The sequence below is a fragment of the Nicotiana attenuata genome, unplaced genomic scaffold (genome assembly GCF_001879085.1).
Source record: "Nicotiana attenuata strain UT unplaced genomic scaffold, NIATTr2, whole genome shotgun sequence".
NCBI classification, from domain to species: domain Eukaryota; kingdom Viridiplantae; phylum Streptophyta; class Magnoliopsida; order Solanales; family Solanaceae; genus Nicotiana; species Nicotiana attenuata.
This window is the reverse complement of record NW_017676350.1, coordinates 12,467-27,369: the sequence shown is the minus strand read 5'-3', so window position 1 is coordinate 27,369 and position 14,903 is coordinate 12,467. Positions and strand designations below refer to the sequence as shown.

The 14,903-nt window shown below is 39.1% G+C and overlaps 1 protein-coding gene across 2 annotated transcripts in view; it reads left to right on the top strand.

Moving 5' to 3' along the window:
* Positions 1-7,202: 7,202 nt before the first annotated feature.
* Positions 7,203-14,903, top strand: part of LOC109220952 — an 8,900-nt gene continuing 1,199 nt past the window's right edge. Inside the window, exons 1-9 of one of the 2 annotated variants that reach the window (XM_019385421.1) lie at positions 7,203-7,611; positions 8,994-9,037; positions 9,344-9,443; positions 9,555-9,669; positions 10,378-11,006; positions 11,919-12,162; positions 12,390-12,657; positions 14,128-14,289; positions 14,404-14,868. In XM_019385421.1, the coding sequence (XP_019240966.1) occupies positions 7,410-7,611; positions 8,994-9,037; positions 9,344-9,443; positions 9,555-9,669; positions 10,378-11,006; positions 11,919-12,162; positions 12,390-12,657; positions 14,128-14,289; positions 14,404-14,868 (2,229 nt within the window). In that variant the 5' untranslated portion in view covers positions 7,203-7,409. Of the gene's footprint in view, positions 7,612-8,993; positions 9,038-9,343; positions 9,444-9,554; positions 9,670-10,377; positions 11,007-11,888; positions 12,163-12,389; positions 12,658-14,127; positions 14,290-14,403; positions 14,869-14,903 lie in introns of both variants that reach the window. The other variant, XM_019385420.1, reaches the window with a different exon arrangement.

The window sequence follows — 14,903 nt, the reverse complement described above, 5'->3', positions numbered from 1 at the left end:
AGACAAATCCGCATCAACATATAGATGGACACATCCACATCACCATATAGACGAACAAATCCGCATCAACATATAGATGGACAAATCCGCATCAACATATAGATGGACACATCTACATCATCATAAAGATGTACACATCCACATCAACATATAGGCGAACAAATCCACATCAACATATAGACGGACAAATCCGCAACGAGACCAACTTAAGGTGCAAAGGGACTTATATGTCCACCTTAAGATTGGAAAATTATAGTTCCTTTTAAGGACAAACCCACGAAGAGGCCAACTTAAGGTGCAAAGGGACTTATATGTTCACCTTAAGATTGGAAAATTATAGTTCCTTTTAAGGACAAACCCACGAAGAGGCCAACTTAAGGTGCAAAGGGACTCATAAGTCCACCTTAAGATTGGAAAGTTATAAAGCTTCAACTCGAAGACTTCATGGACTTGACGACGTCGACTTGAACACTTGGAAATCTTTGAAGATTCGGCAAACTTTGCAGACTTCAGCTTGAAGACCGACGGACTTGAAGATTTCAACTTGAAGGGTGGCGAACGTGAAGACTTCAACTTGAAGACCGACGGACTTGAATATTTTAACTTGGAGACTTCGAGGGCTTAAACAACTCAACTTGAATTCTGGTGAACTTAAGGACTTCAACTTGAAGGCCGATGGACTTGGAGGGCTTGAATACTTCAACTTAAAGACTGGCGGATTTGCAGACTTCAACTTGAAGACCAAAAATTTGAAGGTTTGGCGAACTTGAAGGCATAACAGATCACCAGGATTCATTGCAAATACTTGGTAGCCTCCTAAAAGACTATAATCATCCCATTGAAGACACCAATTTACCATGGAAGCTTGCCCCCCCCTTTAAATCAAATGTGATCAAAGTTCAATAGGAGGATGGCGTTTCAGCTTGATTTTACATTCCTTCATACTTCACTCGAACAACAATTGGGGCAATATGTATCTTTTGAACTTATGCGACTAAACTTAGAATGAAACTCTAAGCTGCCTACGTACCTCGGTGAAGAGGATCAAGTCATACCGTAGTTCAGACTGGGTAGATTTTTTTTTTTTGTCATAACTTTTGCCTAGGCTGCCTCTTTCGAAGTTTTCAACCTAGCAGACCTTTTTTTTAAGTCCTAACTTTTACCTAGGCCGCCTCTTTCGAAGTTTTCAACCTAGCGGACCTATTTTTTTTTTAAGTCCTAACTTTTGCCTAGGCCGCCTCTTTCGAGATTTTCAACCTAGCGGACTTTTATTGTGAAATCTGATAAGTGAGATCTCGAGTAAGTGTTTACATAATCTTCTTCTGTCCGAAGAAATGATTCATCGAAATAATGAGTCACCATTGATATCGACACATCTGAGATCGCCAAATGCTTGGGAGTTCCTCTATTCAATCCTTTTCCTTCTTCTTGTTGCTGGATATCTCGTTCGTACACATCTTCTCTTTGTTTCCCGGGCCTCTAGTGAGTTACAGACAGAGTTCGAAAAGGTCAAATCTTTGATGATTCCATCATCTATGATTGAGTTGCGAAAACTTCTGGATAGGTATCCTACATCTGAACCGAATTCTTCCCTCACCCAATCTCATGAGAAGCAAGCCCAGCAGGCCCTGCCTTAACCTGTCCTCAGACAGCCAGCCCTCACCAGGCTGGTCGTACACAGTTTATACTCTTGCGGGCCAGGAGTGTAGCAACATGCAGTTTAGGCTCGTGCGTCAAGGAGCGTCATGACTTGCAGTTTAGGCTCGTACGTCGAGGAGCATCATGACTTGCAATTTAGGCTCGTACGTCGAGGAGCATCATAACTTGCAGTTTAGGCTCGTACGTCGAGGAGCATCATGACTTGCAGTTTAGGCTCGTACGTCGAGGAGCATCATGACTTGCAGTTTAGGCTCGTACGTCGAGGAGCATTATAACTTGCAGTTTAGGCTCATGCGTTAAGGAGCATTATAACTTGCAGTTTAGGCTCGTGCGTTGAGGAGCATTATAACTTGCAGTTTAGGCTCGTGCGTTGAGGAGCATTATAACTTGCAGTTTAGGCTCATGCGTCAAGGAGCATAGTGACATGCATTGACTCTTCGGTTTCATTCTTGGATGAAAACTTGCCCCCATCCTCGCCTTCTTGATCTTCTTCTTCGTCGTAAGGCTCAAAGACATATAGCTCTTGGTCTCCACTTGTGGCCATACTTAGTTCCATATCATGAGCACGAGTTGCTAGTTCTTCAAATGTTTTGGGCTTTATGCCTTGTAAGATATAGCGAAGACCACAACGCATGCCTTGAATGCACATTTCGATGCTAGAAGTTTCACTAAGGCGATCTTTGCAGTTGAGGCTTAAGCTCCTCCAACGGTTGATAAAGTCAATAATTGGCTCATCCTTTCTTTGATGAGCGTTTGTAAGTTCGATCATGCTTACAATGCGTCTTGTGCTATAGAAACGATTGAGAAACTCTTGCTCCAACTGTATTCAGACCTTGATAGATGCTCATGACTAGTGACACCCCGATGTCGGGNCTACATCCATCGGAGATGCCAATTTGCTATGGTGGCTTGCCCCTCGGTGAAGAGGATCAGGTCATACAGTAGTTCAGAATAGGTGATTTTTTTATGTCCTAACTTTTGCCTAGGCTTCCTCTTTCGAGATTTTCAACCTAGCGGACCCTTTTTTGTTTGTTTTTGGTGGGCCGTACACAGTTTAGACTCATGCGAGCCAGGAGTGTAAGAATATGCAGTTTAGGCTCGTGCGCCAAGGAGCGTAGCGATTTGCAATTTAAGCTCGTATTTTGAGTAGCTTTGCAACCTGAAGATTTTGCTCAAATTTGAAGAGCTTAAAGACATGTAGTTTAGGATCGTGGCAGTAGCGTAATAATTTGAAGATTTAGCTTATGTTTTGAAATGCTTCACAACTTGAAGACTTGCTCAATTTTGAAGAGCTTTGCAACTTGAAGTTTGGCTCGAATTTGGAAAGCTTTGCGACTTGAAGTCTTTTCTCGACTTTGAAGAGTTTTTCGACTTGAGTCTTTACTCGAATTTGAGGAGTTTTGCAACTTGAACACTTTGTTTGAATTTGAAGAGCTTTACGTCTTGAAGTTTGGCTCGAATTTGAAAAGCTTTGCAACTTGAAGTCTTTGCTCGACTTTGAAGAGCTTTTGACTTGAGTCTTTGCTCGAATTTCAAGAGTTTTGCAACTTGAACACTTTGTTTGAATTTGAAGAGCTTTACGTCTTGAAGTTTGGCTCGAATTTAAAAAGCTTTGCAGCTTGAAGTCTTTGCTCGACTTTGAAGAGCTTTCGACTTGAGTCTTTGCTCGAATTTGAAGAACTTTGCAACTTGAACACTTTGCTCGAATTTGAAGAGCTTCACGTCTTAAAGATTTAGTTCAAAATTGGGGAGCTTCGATACATACAATATATGCTCATGTGCCAAGAAGCATTATAACTTGCAGTTTAGGCTCGTGCTTTGAGGAGCGTTATAACTTGCAGTTTAGGCTCATGCATTGAGGAGCATTATAACTTGCAGTTTAGGCTCATGCGTTAAGGAGAATTATGACTTGCAGTTTAGGCTCGTACGTCGAGGAGCGTAGTGACATGCATAGACTCTTCACTTTCATTCTCGGATGAAAACTTGCCCCCATCCTCGCCTTCTTCTTCTTCTTCTTCTTCTTCTTCTTCTTCTTCTTCGCCGTAAGGCTCAAAGACATATAGCTCTTGGTCTCCACTTATGGCCATACTTAGTTCCATATCATGAGCACGAGTTGCTAGTTCTTCAAATATTTTGGGCTTTATGCCTTGTAAGATATAGCGAAGACCCCAACGCATGCCTTGAATGCACATTTCTATGCTAGAAGTTTCACTAAGGCGGTCTTTGCAGTTAAGGCTTATGCTCCTCCAACGATTGATAAAGTCAATAATTGGCTCATCCTTTCTTTGATGAGCATTTGTAAGTTCGATCATGCTTACAATGCGTCTTGTGCTATAGAAACGATTGAGAAACTCTTGCTCCAACTGCTCCCAACTATCGATGGACCCAGATTCGTGATATGTGTACCAATCGAATTCATTACCTTTGAGAGATCCAACAAAATGTTTGACAAGATAATCTCCATACGTTCCAGCATTGTTGCAAGTTTCAACAAAGTGTGCTACATATTGTCTCGGATTTCCCTTGTCGTCGAATTGTTGCAACTTAGGAGGTTGATAACCAACATGCATCTTCAAGTTATCAATTCCTTGTGTATACGGCTTTGCATATGTGAGTGATAATTTTGACGACTCACGTTTATCTTTGATAGATTCCATGATGAAGTCCTTTAATTTCCCAGCGGGAATCAGACCTTCAGCGGAGACTTGAATCTCCTTGGTTGTCGTTGCTTGCTTTTCAGAGGAGTCTTCTTTCTCTTGTGATCTTTGAAGATTTAAAGGTGTTTGTGTCGATTCTCCCTCTACTATGCTATCCAATGTATTTGTTAACTTCAAAAGTTTAGCATCTTGATCTTGCATGTGCTTTGATAAGCTTTCAATTGCTTTTGTCAAATTTGCAAGTTGTTCTTCTACAGTAGAAGCTTCAATAACCATTGCTTGCATGATTGTCGTGGACGATGGAGAGTAGCATGGATTTTCATATAGATTGATCCTTGATTGGCTCACGCTATGTGGTGTAAGTGGGGAGGATCCATCACTTGAAGCATCATCATCTTCCTTCATAGCAGAGTGCTTGGATCCAGAGAGGTCAAGCAGAGCAAGAGTTTTCTTGATCTTTTCAGCAACATCGCTTCCTCCTTCAGGTGCGTTTGTGGAAGATCTTGCTCCTTCTGATGATGAAGATCCGAAAACAGGGGTTGATGCGGACGACACTTGGGGTGCTTGTTGTCCTAAAGAGCTTGCTTTGCTCCTCGTAACTGGTCCGAAGCTTCCAAAGGTAACATCGAGGATGCTTTCCACATCAGCATAGAACCTGGAGTTAGCAGCCTTGGTGAATGTTGATCTGGAGTTGATTTTCTTTGAAGCCATTTCAATGTTCTTGAACTTTGGTGATTAAAAAGTTGAGATGAGAGGTAGAGATTGTCCCACTGGGCGTGCCAGAATTTGTAGACAATAAATTTGCGTTGAGAAAATAAAATCAAGACCGAAAATATCGCAACAATCGTAGTATTTTATTTCGAATATTTGAGTGTTACAATCTCTATGGATCCTCTAATTCTTCTTTCCAATTGTGAATAAATTCAAGGGCCTTTGAGCTTGATCTTGAATCTATATTTGTTTCCACGAACGATGATCTTGTTCATGAGCTTGAGCTTGAGCTTGATTGCTTGAACTTGATCTTGATTCGTTCTTCGTTCTTGAGCTTGAACTTTATTTCTTGAACTTGAACTTGATTGCTTTAAGCTTGAAACTTATAGAGAAATTTGCGGTGTTTGATCCACGAGCTCTCTCTTGCTTCTTGTTATAACTTCTGGTCCCTTTTTTGGGTTATGAAGACCCCTATTTATAGTTGTGGAAGGGAAGAGTTATGATAAGAACAAACTCTTTCCGACCAATCAGATTGAAGAGTGACATGGCCGCATTTGATTGGCCAGAACATGTCACTTGCACACGTGGCACGATTTCATTGGCCTTTCAGTGTGACTGGGCATGCCTTGTCATTTTGACACATGGCATGGTCCTATTGGCTCTTCCATTTGACTTGGCGTGCCACGTCATTTGACACGTGGCACCAAACTGGGCCTCTAGGAAGATGACATCTTGGGCTTAATGAAGTGGGTTCATTACTTTAGCCTAATTAAATGGGCTAGCCCAATGGATTAAGACTTATTTATTTAATCCATATATATTGGACTTATATAATTAATTCAATTATATTAGCCCATATATTTATTTGGATCAATATATCTTGAATTTAAAATATAGTCCACATTATTTCATGGATTTAATTTTCATAAAATTTACATGCCTACACATCTTCTGGATATGTGAATTCTTGACTGGCCAACACTCAGCTCCATACAACATGGCCGGTCTAACCACCACTTTATAGAACTTACTTTTGAGTTTCTGTGGCACATTCTTTTCACACAGGACTCCAGACGCTAGCCTCCATTTCATCCACCTCACTCCTATACGGTGCGTAACATCCCCGTCGATCTCCCCATCTCCCTTGATAATTGACCCTAAGTACTTAAAACTTTCTCTCTTGAGGATGACCTGTGAGTCAAGCCTGACTTCCACATCCGCTTTTCCTGTCACGTTGCTGGACTTACATTCCACATATTCTGTCTTAGTCCTACTCAACTTGAAACCTTTAGACTCTAGAGTCTGCCTCCATACCTCCAGTCTCCCATTAACACCGCCCCACGTCTCATCAATCAGGACTATATCATCAGCGAACAACATACACCATGTCACCTCTCCTTGGATATGGTGTGTCAGTGCGTCCATCGCCAGAGCAAATAAGAACTGGCTGAGCGCAGAACCTTGGTGTAATCTCATAACCACCGGAAAAGGCTCTGAGTCACCTCCCACAGTCCTAAACCCGAGTCATAGCTCCATCATACATATCCTTTATCGCCCTAATGTAAGCCACCGGCACACCTTTCACCTCCAGACACCTCCAAAGGACGTCCCTAGGGACCTTGTCATATGCCTTCTCTAGGTCAATAAACACCATATGCAAATCCCTCTTCCTATCCTTGTATAGTTCCACCAACCTCCTGATAAGGTGGATAGCTTCTGTAATAGAACGGCCCGGCATGAACCGGAACTGATTTTCCGATATAGACACCGCCCTCCTTATCCTCACTTCCACCACCCTCTCCCAGACTTTCATGGTATGACTTAGTAAATATCAATTTATAAATAATATTTCAAATTATAGTTGAAATAATGAAGATAGTTACCAAAATCAAAAATTGCAAAGAAGGGAGGAAGTCCAAAATATTTTTGATTGCTTTTAAAAATAATAATCGTAATTATATATAATATTTGTGTATAAATATAAATATTATACATATAAAATACAATTTTCTTTATATACTTTTGACTAGAGAGCAAAATTATGTCGATCTTTAGGATAATTTTGTATTTTGCCCTCTTATATTAACTACTCTTATTATTAAAGAGAGAAAAGAAAACAAGAATTTAATAGGGATTTTCCACCAAAAATAAAAACCAAAAATAAAACCAAAACTTCCTCTCATTAGATATATCCTCTTCGCCGCGGATTCTTTTCACCTTTCACCACTAGAAGAACAAAGCCATAACCGAAGCCGTCAATTCAAAATTCAACTGCAAAATTGATTGTATTTCTAATTGAAATAGATCTACTGGAGTAGAATACACTTCTCTGTTTTTCTGTTTACTATTTTACAGAGAGAGAGAAAGAGAGAGTAAAGGAGGATGAGTAGTAGCAGAGGAAAAAACAGTAGTAGTAAAAATGGAGGAGGAATTGGAGTAGAATCAATAATACCAGGAGGTTCAAAAAAGATGGTACAAAGTTTAAAGGAAATTGTTAATTTCTGTACTGAAGCTGAGATCTATGCTGTGCTCAAAGATTGTAATATGGACCCTAATGAAGCCGTCAATAAGCTTCTCTCTCAAGGTTAAATCTAAACTCTTTTTGGTTCTTCTTTGTAATTAATTTTATGGGTATTGGGTATTTTTTTTGGTTCTTTAGTTGTGTTCATGCAATTTTTCAGTTTTTCGAGTATATAGTAAAGTAACCTCTTTTCTTGAATATTGTTGTAACGAATATTATGTTAAAATTAAACTCTTTTTAGTTGTTTTTTGTAATTATTTTATGGGTATTTTGGTATTTTTTGGTTCTTTAGTATTGTGTTCATGCAATTTTTCAGTTTTCAGATTATATAGTAAAGAAACTTCTCTTCTTGAATATTGTAGTTTTCAGATTATATACTAAAGTAACCGCTTTTCTTTTCCAGTTCTCTTTGAGAATTGTAGTAGCAAGTATGTTAAAAATATGTGTTTTGTTTGAAAGACATACACACATGAAGGTATGGGGTTGTAAGAATAAGTGGATGAAGAAAAGAAGAATAAATTATTTCTCTTTTTATGCTTTGCAAAATTTCTATCTTTGTTTGATTCATTTGTGGTGTCCTGTGTCCGAGTTTAATGTTCTTTGTAGCCAAGCTTTTGTCTAAGAAAGTAAAATTAAATATAATGGATTCTTGTATATCCGTGAAGTTTCTGTATTTGTAATGCTTTGTAACTTTTATTATGGAGAAATATCGATTTGGTCAATACAAGATTTGATTTTATGGTAGTCCAAGCCTTGGTAGACAGAGTTACCCGCTACGTGTTGGTGGGAGATAGCAAGTACCTCGTGGAATTGGTCGAGATGCGTGCAAGTTAGCCCGGACACCATAGTTATCGAAAAACAAAACGATATGATTTGATGGCATGCATATTGAAAAAATCTCAGAAGAACTTTTGGTGTAAATAATGTTTGGCACGATCCTTGACTCGTCCTTATGTTACGGACCGGTTTTGAGATGGCTACCTTTTCACTTGTATTTTCCGAGGTATTTGTGAATTTCCAATCTTATTGTTAATTAGTGTAGGAGCTAAATCAGTGATTTGTGAGCCATTACAAATTTTACGTGTCAGTCAGATGAGAGGTGGCATTCAGATACTATTTATAAATGCCGTACTTGAACATAATTTAGAACTTATCTTGAGATTAGATAGGCTGCCTTTGAGATTGAGCAAGAATCAAGTGTTGGGCGCTGAAAACGCATTAGATTGATTCTTCTGGTGATTTCAGCACTATTGCAATGCCTAAGCTGCAGAAAATTTGAACTTCTGTTGCTAATCATGTTCTTCCTATGCTCGGTAATAGTTACTTAAACTGACATCTTTGTAGTTATCGTGCTAAAAACTTTGTTACTATTTTGTCAATCTTCCTTGCTTGAATAAGTTGATATTTCTTATCACCTTCTAATTTGATGTTTATTAATTGGCTAGATACTTTTCATGAGGTGAAGAGCAAACGAGAAAAGAGAAAAGAGGTTCGTAATCATTACTAAAGCATAAACTCCAAACCAATTTATTTCTTGAATTCTTTAAACTTTTATATTGATAGAGTCCTGCTTTCTGTATTTTTGGTGTTCTAACTTTTCCTTTTATTTGATATATATGCTGGTATAATCTTGGGGGCACGGCATTACACATCCCATTTGATACGTAGCAGTATTTTGTTGAAGCGTAGCTTGCTTATTACTGACCTTGAAAAAGTGCTTTTAATGGGTTGTTATGTTGCTTGCTCAAATAGCTGTTCATATCTGTCGCTTAACTTCTGTTCATCTTTGGTTCAGAATAAGGATACAACTGAGTCTAGGTCCTGGGTTTCTAGTAGCACGTCAAGTCGTGCCAGTAGGACTGGTGCGGAACGATATGTTGGGCGTAGCGGGTCAGGTATATGCATGTTAATGCACAGTTTCTGAAAGAGAAATTATGTCTAAATTGTGTTTAATTTGTTGTGTTGTCTGATACTGGATCATTTTGTTTTGTAATCAACTTTGACAGAGTCTACCAAGCCTGCTCCTGCTTACAGAAAGGAAAGTGGATCACATACAAACAACTTCTCTTCAACCCCTGGAGTTTTAGGAAGTAACATAGATAGGAGACCAACTGCTGTCAGGTTAGTACTGTTGTCTTGTTAAAAGGTTTTGTTTTTTCACAAGACAATCAGTTGCTTTCAGATACTGTCGGTGGTAACTGTGTACTAATCCATCAATCCCTGCAGCATGGTCCATTAAGTTTGTCAATGCCTCTTTTGCACTAATGAGAAGTTCTTATCATAATAAAGCTATATTTGAACAACCAGATTTAATTAGCGGTAATAATCTTTAATTGCTGAATCAAACTATCAAGTTGAATATACTCATAAGAAATTTATTTCTTGTATTCTATCCTTTTTTGTCTACCAGTGTGAGGGTTGATAGGATTTAGTCTTAGACTGCTAGTGGTCAGTGTTGTGTTTTCATTACTCTTCCGTTTTCATAGTTTAGGGCCTTATTTACTGGTTATTATTTCTGCTTTCCATTTATTCACTGGTTCTTGTGATGTCGTTATTATTTCCATGGTTTTTTATTGATGGTAGTGATATATTGTCTCTTTTCGTCTTCTTGAGCCGATGGTCTATCGGAAACAGCCTCTCTACCCCATCGGGGTAGAGGTAAGGTCTGCGTACACACTACCCTCCCCAGACCCCACTTGTGGGACTATACTGGGTTGTTGTTGTTGTAATCTATCCTTTTAACCATGCACGTTAAGTTGTTCAAATTATTTTTGGGGATGTTTGGCTAGTTTTTGATTTTCCTTTTTATGCTTTTGAATTGTGTTACAGTGATGCTGCTGGAAATGAAAGGAAAAAATTGGCGCCAGCGGCAGTTGATGGTCATTCAGCTGCTTCACAGCCTTCTTCTGGATATCAACCTACTTGGGGTGGGGTGCCAGGTCAAGTATCAATGGCTGATATTGTGAAAATGGGTAGGCCACAGAGTCAAGTGCCAAGTGTATCGAACGTATCTCACCGTACTAATATTGGTGTCAACCAAAACGATGTTCGGGCGCCACCTCCTTATGGTGCATCACATCATAATGTGCAGTTTTCTGATGATCATATGAAGGTTCACGAGGTACATCAGGAACCAGGGGATTATTCATCTCAGCAGCAATCTGCGAACGATGAATGGCCGTTAATTGAGCAGCCATCAGCTGCTAGCCAGCCTGCTGTCTCGGAGCCTCCCACTGATTTTGTGCAACATCCTGATCCATCTGACGTGTCATTTGACAGAATTGATCGCCAAACTGAAATTGACGAGGCACAAGGGGGAGATGACAGTGCTAATGAAGATCTCGGTAGTTCTCTTTCCAGTAGAAAGTTGCAGGAGGATAATGCTGATAGTGCTTCTCTCGATGACAATGACCTCTACCAATATCAACACCAGAGTCACACTTTTGAGCATCAGCAAGGTGAATATATGTGTGTTTTGGTTTGGCATGAGATATGCATATTATCATTTAACATATTAATCTCATTGTTTTAGTTTAATTGAGGTGGTATTGGTTGGTGTTTTAGCATCGTTAGATGTAGATCTGTTTATCTGCGTAAATTGGAAGATAGAATTAGTAGAAAGTGATGAATGTTCATCTTAACGGTCTGCAGACTTGGGGGTTGTTTGGTTCAGAATCAAGTTATGCAGGGATTACGCATCAATTGTAATGTATGTATTGTTATGGAAGGAATAGTAATATAGGGATTGTGGATTATTTCTTGTTGAATGTTTGGGTTGATATATTACATATTAGTATACAGAGTATACTCTAAAATATTTGTTACTTTTTAAACAAAATTAAAAATTTCTTACTATTATGAGGGTTACGTTGATCATTTTAGCATTTTAATCCATGTATTACTAATGCCCGCAATCTTATTCCTCATTCTATCCCGCATAAAATAATACATAGATGCCCGCATAACTTATGCAGGTATTATTTATGAAAAAACAAAAAGGAGCAACCACACATTGTATTAATTAATATTACTGATATCTATTTGGAGATTAAAGTCTCCTCAAATCCCAACCGAACATTATATAAACTTATGTTGATTTATATGTGGAGATTATATGTCTTAAACTCCAAGCCAAACGGCCCCTTAATGTGCTACTTTACTGCCATCTTTATGTAATGCTAACATTGTGACAGTCCATTTGTCTTATCTACTACCGATGGATATGTAGCATATCAGAAACCTAATTGTTTTAGATTGTTGGTACAACAGTAGTTGTGCCATTCAAATGTTTTAAAGTACTGCTCTTTTTTATATAAGAACTGTTCTTTATCTTGTGGCAGTTGAAGATGTTAACGCCTCATCTTCTTCAGTTGCTACGAACTTGCAACAACTAAGCATAGAGGACGATCGGGGTTTTCCATCTGATGGAGATGGTCCGTCCGTTTTGATTCCAGACCATCTTCAAGTTCAAACTGCGGACTGCTCACACCTAAGTTTTGGTAGCTTTGGTGGTGTGTCCTTTTCTGGATCACATGCCTCTGCCCCTGCGAAGACTAGCTTGGAAGATGCACCGAAGGATGCGGATAGTTCTTCAGTTGGGCACTTGGGCACCAGGTTTGTAAATCTGTTAACTCGATCACATCTTTGTTTCTACTAAAATGATGATGTAGTACATTTTCTCATCTAAAATTTATACACAACGCTCTCTTTATCAATATTTGAAACTGATTCCTTTAGTAAAAAAAGATATTTTCCGTGTATAGATGTACAAAACAAGAGATATCTGTGCAAAGCATAGGGAAAGGCTAGTTCTTTAATTGTTAAATTACATTATTTTGCAGGGCTTCTGAATACTATGGCGAGGAAACTCTCAGAAATGAGTCTGATAGTAATTTATTCCATAGAACTAATGCAAGTTCTGGAAACTACGATTTGCCATCTGCTGCACAACCAGAATCTCTGAAAGCAGAAACTAGTGAACATGGGCATCAATACTCCTATCCGTCCTCTGCTGCTAGCTATTCATACGAAAGTGCTCAACAATTGAATGCAGCATTTAGTCAGCCACAGACAAGTTCTCATATGCAGAGTCTTGCTCCTTTTTCAAATGTGAGTAAGAAAACTTTTTCTTCCTTTTGTTCAGGATGTAGAATGGTTTCCTGTTCTCTCCTTGGGATGCATTTCCTGTTGTTTGCAAGAAGATTTCCAAATATTAAAACTTCAAGTTTGAAGATGACTTTAGTTTAAGTGTATTCGGCGAGCGAGACTTCTGTAAGATATTTAGTTATGAGTGGCGTTGAGGAAAGGAATTGCTGCATCAGGAGTTGCAAAGTTGGCAGTTGCTATTTTGTTAACATTTGAGTTGCAAGCGGCATTTTAATGTGGAGCTTAGTTAGCTTAGTATTCTGCAATCTGCCTTTTTACTCACTGGATGATATTTTAAGAGTGTTTTGAAAGAGTGGAATAGACTTATCTGTTTGTTAGACTTTCTTTTCTAGTGGAGGAGGATGCATGTATAAAGAAAAGTTTTGCATGGTTCTGTGGCCTCTCTGGTTAGGTGTTCCGTTACCCTCGAGAGCTTTGGTATACATGTTCTATGTTGGAAGTAAAGACTTAAACCGTTAACTCATACTTCTTTTGCACTCTGGTGTGGACCTTTTACCTGAAAATATAAAAATAATGCATTGAGGTGTTTCGTACATTAATAGAAAAAAAACTTCTGCAAGTCGCCGGATAACTTTTTTGATAAGGAGTCACCGGCTTACTTAATTTTTTTTGATAACCGTGGCGGCCGGGCCATCTTGCGGGCACCTCGACTAACTCCATCGGGTACCTGCTACCTCTCACTAGCAACAGGTACTATATAACTCTATCCACTAAGGTTTGGACTGAGGGAAGAAAACACCTAGTGTTTTTGTCTCAACCCACTTCATTGATCACTAGGCCACACCCTTGGGCGTGAGTCACCAGCTTACTTATTTTGAAGTTTAGCTTTGTAATTTTATAATATTCAAGTAATGCACTGAGGTCTGGGTCTGATCCTGTCACATAAACTTACTCAGTTACTCAGCCTTTACCTTTTTGGCATTTTGGAGGAAAAGTACTTTAGTCCTTGTAAGTCTTCTGTCCGGTGTAAACTCACTCATATTTGTGGCTCCTTTGCAATGGGGAGACACATAATATCAACAGTGTTTCATTCTCTTTAATCTGTATTTCAAGTGCTTAATGTAAGTTTGGTGTTTTCTAGCTTTTAACTAATATATATTCTAACATATATTAGCATTAATTCTCTTGATTCTTGACCCTCAGTGATTACGAATCCCAAGTAGCTAAACTATTTGTTAACTTTTGTGAAGGTGTATAGTGGTTGGTGCACTTTGATGAATAAATTTTATTATAAAAATTGTTCCAAGTACCGGAATATCTGTAATGCCCCCAACAGAACAGTAAAGAAGCACGTCATTTATCAAAAAATTACTAGAGAAGCATGTTAGCGAGATCAGAGTTACCATTTTGTCTGCCGTAGAATAGTATCTGTTGCTCTACCTAATTTTCTCTCTTGCTATTTCATTCGAGTAGGTCTACACAAATTCTTTGCAGAGTACCTTGTTGGCTGGTAACGTTCATCCTGGTCGAGAGTCGGAGCTTTCGTATTCCCCTTATCCAACAACACAAACAATGCCAACAAAATATGGCAACTCAGTTTCATCAATCAGTGGCTCAACAATTTCCATGCCTGAGGTAATGCATCTGGTTGTATCCAATAGATATTTCACAGTATACTTTATTATCCATCCAATGTTTTCTCCCTTTGCTCTTGTTGCAATGGTGCGTCATAGTTAAGTGTTTCCGCAGGCTTTGAAGACAGTTGGTTTTTCATCAGCACAGCCTACTCAGCAGCAGATGCTTTCTGGAGCTAGCGTCGCCGCCGGACCTGCCGTACCGCAACATCTAACTGTACACCCATATGCTCAACAAACTGTTCCACTAGGACCATTTGCCAACATGATTAGTTATCCCTTTATGCATCAGAACTATCCATACATGCCGTCTGCATTCCAACAAGCATTTCCTGGTAACAGCACTTATCATCAGTCGCTTGCGGCAATGCTCCCCCAATATAAGAATAGTGCTTCTGTCGACAGCTTGCCACAGTCTGCCAGTATTCCTTCTGGATATGGTGCTTTCGGAAATACAACTGCTATCCCGGGGAACTTCCCAATCAACCCCGCTGCTGCTCCTTCTGGCACTAACTTAAGTTACGATGACGTATTGAGCTCTCAGTACAAGGATACCAATCATTTGATGTCTCTTCAGCAGGTAACCTTTTTTTTTAGAAGCACAGCTATTCGACC